This window comes from Oncorhynchus gorbuscha, unplaced genomic scaffold (assembly GCF_021184085.1).
Source record: "Oncorhynchus gorbuscha isolate QuinsamMale2020 ecotype Even-year unplaced genomic scaffold, OgorEven_v1.0 Un_scaffold_563, whole genome shotgun sequence".
NCBI classification, from domain to species: domain Eukaryota; kingdom Metazoa; phylum Chordata; class Actinopteri; order Salmoniformes; family Salmonidae; genus Oncorhynchus; species Oncorhynchus gorbuscha.
The window spans coordinates 378,402-388,163 of NW_025745394.1; the positions used below are offsets into that span (position 1 = coordinate 378,402).

General features: G+C 47.5%; 1 protein-coding gene across 1 annotated transcript in view; it reads right to left on the reverse strand.

The window, feature by feature from the left end:
• The window catches only part of LOC124018693 (early nodulin-75-like), a 7,292-nt gene extending 2,023 nt beyond the window's left edge, over nt 1–5,269 (reverse strand). The window contains exon 1 of the mRNA XM_046334045.1: nt 5,214–5,269. Within this exon, the coding sequence (XP_046190001.1) occupies nt 5,214–5,269 (56 nt within the window). The remainder of the gene's footprint in view (nt 1–5,213) is intronic.
• Nucleotides 5,270–9,762: the final 4,493 nt, after the last annotated feature.

Here is a 9,762-nt window from a genome sequence, read left to right on the forward strand (position 1 = left end):
TGAAAGTCTCTCTGGGAGGTCAGGTCAGAGGGTCCACTAACACTGTGAAAGTCTCTCTGGGAGGTCAGGTCAGAGGCTCCACTAACACTGTGAAAGTCTCTCTGGGAGGTCAGGTCAGAGGCTCCACTAACACTGTGAAAGTCTCTCTGGGAGGTCAGGTCAGAGGCTCCACTAACACTGAAAGTCTCTCTGGGAGGTCTGGTCAGAGGCTCCACTAACACTGTGAAAGTCTCTCTGGGAGGTCAGGTCAGAGGCTCCACTAACACTGTGAAAGTCTCTCTGGGAGGTCTGGTCAGAGGCTCCACTAACACTGTGAAAGTCTCTCTGGGAGGTCTGGTCAGAGGCTCCACTACCACTGTGAAAGTCTCTCTGGGAGGTCAGGTCAGAGGCTCCACTAACACTGGAAAGTCTCTCTGGGAGGTCTGGTCAGAGGCTCCACTAACACTGTGAAAGTCTCTCTGGGAGGTCAGGTCAGAGGCTCCACTAACACTGTGAAAGTCTCTCTGGGAGGTCTGGTCAGAGGCTCCACTAACACTGTGAAAGTCTCTCTGGGAGGTCAGGTCAGAGGCTCCACTAACACTGTGAAAGTCTCTCTGGGAGGTCAGGTCAGAGGCTCCACTAACACTGTGAAAGTCTCTCTGGGAGGTCAGGTCAGAGGCTCCACTACCACTGTGAAAGTCTCTCTGGGAGGTCAGGTCAGAGGCTCCACTAACACTGTGAAAGTCTTTCTGGGAGGTCTGGTCAGAGGCTCCACTAACACTGTGAAAGTCTCTCTGGGAGGTCAGGTCAGAGGCTCCACTAACACTGTGAAAGTCTCTCTGGGAGGTCAGGTCAGAGGCTCCACTAACACTGAAAGTCTCTCTGGGAGGTGAGGTCAGAGGCTCCACTAACACTGAAAGTCTCTCTGGGAGGTCAGAGGCTCCACTAACACTGAAAGTCTCTCTGGGAGGTCAGAGGCTCCACTAACACTGAAGGTCTCTCTGGGAGGTCAGAGGCTCCACTCAACACTGAAAGTCTCTGTGAGGTCAGAGGCTCCACTAACACTGAAGTCTCTCTGGGAGGTCTGGTCAGAGGCTCCACTACCACTGTGAAAGTCTCTGGGAGGTCAGGTCAGAGGCTCCACTAACACTGTGAAAGTCTTTGATACTGGTCGAGGCCCACTACCACTGTGAGTCTCTCTGGGAGGTCAGGTCAGAGGCTCCACTAACACTGTGAAAAGTCTCTGGGAGGTCAGGTCAGAGGCTCCACTAACACCAGTAAGTCTCTCTGGGAGGTGAGGTCAGAGGCTCCACTAACACTGAAAGTCTCTCTGGGAGGTCAGAGGCTCCACTAACACTGAAAGTCTCTCTGGGAGGTCAGAGGCTCCACTAACACTGAAGGTCTCTCTGGGAGGTCTGGTCAGAGGCTCCACTACCACTGTGAAAGTCTCTCTGGGAGGTCAGGTCAGAGGCTCCACTAACACTGTGAAAGTCTCTGGGAGGTCCGGTCAGAGGCTCACTAACACTGTGAAAGTCTCTGGGAGGTCAGGTCAGAGGCTCCACTAACACTGAAAGTCTCTGGGAGGTCAGGTCAGAGGCTCCACTAACACTGTGAAAGTCTCTGGGAGGTCTGGTCAGAGGCTCCACTAACACTGAAAGTCTCTGAAAGGTCAGGTCAGAGGCTCCACTAACACTGTGAAAGTCTCTCTGGGAGGTCTGGTCAGAGGCTCCACTAACACTGTGAAAGTCTTCTGGGAGGTCAGGTCAGAGGCTCCACTAACACTGAAAGTCTCTCTCTGGGAGGTCTGGTCAGAGGCTCCACTAACACTGTGAAAGTCTCTCTGGGAGGTCAGGTCAGAGGCTCCACTAACACTGTGAAAGTCTCTGGGAGGTCAGGTCAGAGGCTCCACTAACACTGTGAAAGTCTCTGGGAGGTCAGGTCAGAGGCTCCACTAACACTGTGAAAGTCTCTCTGGGAGGTCAGGTCAGAGGCTCCACTAACACTGGAAAGTCTCTCTGGGAAAGTCTCTGTGAAAGCTCCCTCTGGGAGGTCAGGTCAGAGGCTCAACTACCACTGTGAAAGTCTCTGGGAGGTCAGGTCAGAGGCTCCACTAACACTGAAAGTCTCTCTGGGAAAGTCTCTGTGAAAGTCTCTCTGGGAGGTCTGGTCAGAGGCTCAACTACCACTGTGAAACTCTCTGGGAGGTGAGGTCAGAGGCTCCCACTACCATCAGCATCATTCTGCTCTCGGTGTGCAATGTCGGAGCTTCCTGATCAAAATCAATGGGAATATTTTCATTGTGACTGTAAAAGCATGGCTGGATGCTGTGGATGTGGTACAGCAATGGTGGCCCAGTGGAGTTGTATTCTCCACTCATGGTCTCCACACTCCCTCCACCCCATCTCTCCCTCCTCTTCCTCTGAGTCCCCTTTTTATGATTTTTTGTTGTGTGGGAACACTCTGTCCCTTCCCTTCCTTTCTCTTCTCCTCCTCCCCTCACATTTCTCGCTTGCTCTCTCTCTCTCTCCCCTCCCTTCCCTCCTCTCTCTCATGATTGGCGCATCCCCGGGGGAGCGAGGAGAGAGGGAGGTTGATGGCCCCCACACAATTAAAAGCCAACCCCTGTTTTTAATGAGGTGCCTGTTTGTTAAGTCCACTCAGGGACCCAGGGCGGTGCTTAGCATTTGCTTTCTAATTAGGAAGCTAAACAGTCCCTCTTGCAGAAAGATCAACCATTAGGCGCTGAATTGGGGGCTCCTCAACTGGCACCGCAGCTCTAAGTCTGTTGTGTGCAGATTGTTGTGCCAATGCTGGGATGGAGAGGAAGACAAAAAGAAGATGTACCGAAACACACTGGACTAGATAGAGAGAAAGAAGAGAGAGGAGGAGAGAGAAAGAAGAGAGAGATGTTTACTGTTCATTTTGTATTGTATATTTCACTTTGTTTTTTATCTATTTCACTTTGCTTTGGCAATGTTAACACGTGTTTCCCATACCAATAAAGCCCTTGAATTGAATTGAATTTAACTGAGAGAGCGAGAGAGTTGAGAGAGAGAGAGAGAGAGACAGAGAGAGAGAGAGAGAGAGAGGAGAGAGAGAGAGAGAGAGAGAGAGAGAGAGAGAGAGAGAGAGAGAGAGAAAGAAAAATTATAGACACTGAACTGAAGCACTGTGTGTTATTGTCAATGGACAACTTGACTCACAACCAAGAGGAAGAGTACACCAAACCAGTGTTCATCGGACATGCTGATTATGAAAAAGCCACACATCCCCTCCTCATATTGTCTGTGTTCTTACTTGAACAATGTGAAGCCAGGCGCTAAACTGATGTTACAATGCTGCCATCTAGTGGTGAGTCATGTCATCATCCTGCGACACGAGGAGATCTGAAAAACACTCATCTGATCCCTCCACTTATTAGATGCCCCCTCCTCTGAGAGATTACTTTGGCATTCAGAACAATAATTGTTATTCATTATTCTGCTCAGACTGGATATTAAAATGTTCAAAGTACAAGGATGAGACACAGAGAGGGGACCTGCAAGGGCAATTATTTCCCATGCATGTTATGCTATTGTTCTGACATTTCTAAGGATACATAAAGTATATTGGTGATAGTGGGTATTGTTCAACCACATCCACTCAGGTTTAATAAGCACCTACGTTTCTTCCATTATGAATGACACCCGACACTTTTGAATAGCCTGTATTGTACGTCACGCTACTGGTGATGACAATGCCGTTGTCTTGGAGACAAAAGCAAAGTTGCAGGTAGTGAGTGGGTAGTCTGGTTAACCAGTCGTAACCTTTGTCCGCAATGGAGAGTGCATTGTTCTGTCTGGTTGAACCAGACTAGAAGTCTTGGTGAGTCACTGGGACAGTAACCTGTAACTAAAATACATACATAGATAGATAGATAGATAGATAGATAGATAGATAGATAGATAGATAGATAGATAGATAGATAGATAGATAGATAGATAGAGAGGAGAGAGAGAGAGAGAGAGAGAGAGAGAGAGGAGAGAGAGAGAGAAGAGAGAGAGAGAGAGAGAGACATAGACAGACACAGACAGACAGACAGACAGTGACAGACAGACAGACAGGACAGGACAGACAGATGACAGACAGACAGACAGACAGTGACAGGACAGACAGACAGACAGACAGACAGACAGACAGACAGCAGACAGACAGACAGACAGTGACAGACAGGAGAAAAAGACAGACAGAGGAGGAAAGAAAGTAAGAGAAGACAGAGATAAACACAACCCCGCCCTCCTCATTCAGAGCCCAAATGGAAGCATCACCCCTACACCAGAGTGCTTTGGGTGTACAGTGAGTGCCCAAACACTTTTTAATGCATTAACATCCTGATCAAATTTTCAACACTCAATTTGGGAAAGGAAAAAGGGCGTAGATGTGTCGACGCCCACACACAACACAAACACACACACACACACACACACACACACACACACACACACACACACACACACACACACACACACACACACACACACACCTCCCTTTATTCCCTCTGCCTAATCTTCTCTCAGTTCCCCAAAAGATGCCACTCCAAACGGAGATATAAACATTCTGTCAACGTTTCTGTGATCGCCAGTGACCTTGTCTTTGACCACTACAGTGATCACTGAGTGGACAGACAAGCCTCTCTCTTTACAGACTGAAGTCACTTGTTTTCCACACCATTGGAAATCAGTTGGTCTGATTCAACCACCATTTGAGGGTCTGACTTTGACCACAGAAGGCCAATCACTGAGGGTGTTTAGTAAGGTTTGTGAGGCTAGACTAATTCTATATCTAACAGCCCTAATGTCACACACACTTCAGAACTAAGACTGACAGACTGTAGGTTACAGTATGCTCAGAACATACACTCAATGTGTGTGTGTGTGCAAGCGATCTCTGTCCGCACGTCCATGTGTGCGCGCGTGTGTGTGTGCGTGTGCGCGTGTGCGTGCGTGTGTGTGCATGTGTGCGTGCACGTGTGTGCGTGTGTGTGCTCGGGGTGTGTGTGTGTGTGTGCGTGCGTGTGTGTGTGTGTGCGTGCGTGCACGTGCGTGTGTGCGTGTGTGCTTGCGTGTGTGTGTGTGTGCATGCGCGTGCGTGTGCGTGTGCGCGTGCGTGCGTGTGTGTGTGCTGGAATCTCTCCCTGAGCCAGGCGGTTCACTGTTATGATGACACCAGCTAGACTGTGTCTATTCTCAGCTCACAGATGGGCCCATGTCTGTCTGGCAGGGACCAGAATGTTCTTCAGCTCAGCTGTCATGTTTGGCCTTATGAGTGAAATGGATCCCCAGCCTCAGTCTTCACTGAGAGGTGGCTGAATACAGGACTCTCCTTTAACATTCTTCTTTCTCTTCAAACTGGGCATTTGACATTGAAATTCTCTGATAACTCATCTACACACGTTTAACCCACTTTCACTCAACAACAAAACATGTAACATGTCTAATTCATTTGGAACTGGATTGTGTTACTACTGCCGAGGAACCTGTGTGTTCAGGGTGTTGTTATATGTGGTGATGTTTACGCAACAACAGCCTCTTTTCATCAAGCCCTGGGGAACTCAAGAGTCAGAGCAGCAGTGGGTCTCTGTTTCTCTGACATACCAACTGATGACAAAGCTGAGAGCACCGTGGGCGGGGCTGGAGACACTTCACAGCAGGGCAACATAACAACCACTTACTGACAGACATGCCTGTTGCTGAGGATGAAGAATGACTTTAAGGGCCACTTTTCATCACCTTAGTCGGAAGAAGTAGTAGCTACATTGTATGGGTCAAACAGGCTACATTGTATGGGTCAAATAGGCTACAATGTATGGGTCAAATTGGCTACATTGTATGGGTCAAATAGGCTACATTGTATGGGTCAAACAGGCTACATTGTATGGGTCAAACAGGCTACATTATATGGGTCAAACAGCTTTCTTTGTTCAACAGAGCTGAGGGTCTGTGTAGACATGCTGACGGACTGGCTGTCCATCTGAATTAATGTCAGGTGTGTGTGTGTGTGTGTGTGTGTGTGTGTGTGTGTGTGTGTGTGTGTGTGTGTGTGTGTGTGTGTGTGTGTGTGTGTGTGTGTGTGTGTGTGTGTGTGTGTGTGTGTGTGTGTGTGTGTGTGTGTGTGTGTGTGTGGGTGTGTGTGTGTTTCAGCTACTGTGGAATGGTGTGTGTTGTTCCAGAAAGCCATTCCGTACACAGCTCTGTCGCAGGCAGCACCAAAAGTCGACTAATTTGCCACCATCAACCTCCTCCTTCAAAGGGACAGCAACCTTGGGATATGACTGAAATTGTAAGGATAAAATTGCCTCTGATGCAAGTCGTCTTTACAGAGCGTTCCCAGGCTAACATTAAAGGAAACTAGCTCAATATATGGACCTTTTTCAGACATTTTTCAGACGAATCCTGCTATATTAAGTCATTGCCTTCACCTGTCCCCCAGGCAAGGTAAAGCAGTCAGTCCCTGGGGAAAGACGTGAGGGCGGCCATTTTGTTTTCACCACATAAACAAACGCTGTGATGAGCTAGCTACTGATGTGCAATAACTGAGCAGGCTAACAACATGGGCTGTCGATCACAAGGGGAAAAGAAGAGGACGAGAATAGATCAAATCAATAGCTTTCTTCATCTTTATTATGAGGGGTGCAGTAATAAACACATCTTATCAATTCTCCACGCTGTATTTTTTATTTATTTTATTTCACCTTTATTTAACCAGGTAGGCTAGTTGAGAACAAGTTCTCATTTGCAACTGCGACCTGGCCAAGATAAAGCATAGCAGTGTGAGCAGACAACACAGAGTTACACATGGAGTAAACAATTAACAAGTCAATAACACAGTAGAAAAAGGGGGAGTCTATATACAATGTGTGCAAAAGGCATGAGGAGGTAGGCATAATAATTTAATTTTGCAGATTAACACTGGAGTGATAAATGATCAGATGGTCATGTGCAGGTAGAGATATTGTGCAAAAGAGCAGAAAAGTAAATAAATAAAAACAGTATGGGGATGAGGTAGGTGAAATGGGTGGGCTATTTACCAATAGACTATGTACAGCTGCAGTGATCGGTTAGCTGCTCAGATAGCTGATGTTTGAAGTTGGTGAGGGAGATAAAAGTCTCCAGCTTCAGCAATTTTTGCAGTCTGCTCCAGTCACAAGCAGGCAGAGTACTGAACGAAAGGCGGCCAAATGAGGTGTTGGCTTTAGGATGATCAGTGAGATAGCCCTGCTGGAGCGCGTGCTACGGATGGGTGTTGCCATCGTGACCAGTGAACTGAGATAAGGCGGAGCTTTACCTAGCATGGACTTGTAGATGACCTGAGCCAGTGGGTCTGCAACGAATATGTAGCGAGGGCCAAATGACCAGAGCATACAAGTCGCAGTGGTGGGTGGTATAAGGTGCTTTAGTGACAAACGGATGGCACTGTGATAGACTGCATCCAGTTTGCTGTTGAGTAGAGTGTTGGAAGCCATTTTGTGATGACATCGTCAAGTCGAGGATCGGTAGGATAGTCAGTTTTACTAGGCAAGCTTGGCGGCGTGAGTGAAGGAGGCTTTGTTGCGGAATAGAAAGCCGACTTTCTGATTTGATTTTCGATTGAGATGTTTGATATGAGTCTGAAGGAGAGTTTGCAGTCTAGCCAGACACCTAGGTACTTATAGATGTCCACATATTCAAGGTCGTTGCCCCAAAGAATCGATGAAATGAATGAACCAGGACCACCCACTCTTCACTGCGTAAAGCCTGGCTCTGATGTTATTCTCCACACCTCGATATGCCACTCTACTTTCTAAAGTCTTGATTGCACAGGAATGGAACGAGAGACAGAGAGAGAGAGAGAGAGAGAGAGAGAGAGAGAGAGAGAGAGAGAGAGAGAGAGAGAGAGAGAGAGAGAGAGAGAGAGAGAGAGAGAGAGAGAGAGAGAGAGAGAGAGAGAGAGATTCAAAATCACAGACTCAAAAATGGCTGTTATTTAGTCAGATCATTATGACATAGTTATAATACATTATAGGGGTTCATACATGCCTATGTCAAGTCTGACAACGCATTATAACCAAACGATAATGTATTATAACCGCATGATAATGCATTATTTACATTTACATTTTAGTTGTTTAGCAGACGTTCTTCTCCAGAGCAACTTAAGTGAATACATTTTCATAGTTTTTGTCCCATACTGTTCCCACAATCAAACCCACATAACCTGGAATTGCCAGCGCCATGCACTCACCAACTTGAGCCACACGGGACCAACATGATAACTACACGATAATGTATTCTAACCACATGATAATGCATCAGCCAGAGCTATATATTTAGATATGAAATCTAAGGCTCAGGCATTCGCTCTACTGCAGGCTTTAAGGGGTTGGAACTGTTCAGAAGACAACAAAGCAGCAGGTTATAACCAATGGAGACAACTTGTTCTGGGTTCTGAAAGGTGGACTTGGCTCCCCGGACTCTTTGCTATCAATCTGGAGGAGTGGAAGAGCTCAATATGCAGGAGTGGGGAGCTCAATCTGGAGGAGTGGGAGAGCTCAATCTGCAGGAGTGGGAGAGCTCAATCTGAGGGAGGAGAGGAGCTCAATCTGGAGGAGTGAGAGCTCAATCTGAGGATGGGAGAGCTCAATCTGCAGGAGTGGGAGAGCTCAATCTGAGGAGGAGAGAGCTCAATCTGGAGGAGTGAGAGAGCTCAATCTGGAGGAGTGGGAGAGCTCAATCTGGAGGAGTGAGAGAGCTCAATCTGCAGGAGTGAGAGAGCTCAATCTGGAGGAGTGAGAGAGCTCAATCTGCAGGAGTGGGAGAGCTCAATCTGGAGGAGTGAGAGCTCAATCTGGAGGAGTGGGAGAGCTCAATCTGGAGGAGTGGGAGGAGCTCAATCTGAGAGAGCTCAATCTGGGAGGAGCTCAATCTGGAGGAGGAGAGAGCTCAATCTGGAGGAGTGGGAGAGCTCAATCTGGAGGAGTGGGAGAGCTCAATCTGGAGGAGTGGGAGAGCTCAATCTGGAGGAGTGGGAGAGCTCAATCTGAGGGAGGAGCTCAATCTGAGGAGTGGGAGAGCTTAATCTGCAGGAGTGGGAGAGCTCAATCTGGAGGAGTGAGAGAGCTCAATCTGGAGGAGTGGGGAGAGCTGGTCTGGAGGAGTGGGAGAGCTCAATATGCAGGAATGGAGAGCTTAATCTGGAGGAGTGGGAGAGCTCAATCTGAAGAGTGGGAGAGCTCAATCTGAGGAGTGGGAGAGCTTGATTGGTTCTGAAGAAGGTCAAAAGCAACTTGGTTGGGGATGCTGGCATTTCCATGGCAGCGACATATGCAAAACTGTCATTATTCTGCCACCAATACACAAACAATTACAGACTCAGAATGGACACAGCATAGAGGCTTATTGGAAAAGAAGATCAAGTGTCACAAACCCAGCACAGGGACTTGGCTACAGTAAGACAGATAACTACGGCAGTGTGACTCATAAGAGGCTGGTAGTTCACTATCATTACAGTGCATTAACTGTGATACAGGAATCCTATCAAAGCTTGATATGAACAAAGACTCCTATGGAAAATGCTGGTTTGTAATCTAGTAATTAACTTCCAGATGTATGTTATGGTTCTAATCAGGGAAGAGCTTCCATGGACCTGTGTTCACTCTTAGAGAAAAGGGTTCCAAAAGGGTTCTTCAGCTGTCCACATAGGAGAAACCGGCAGCAATCCAGAATGATGAAAACATTTAGTTCAGGAATTTTACTAACATCTCAAGGT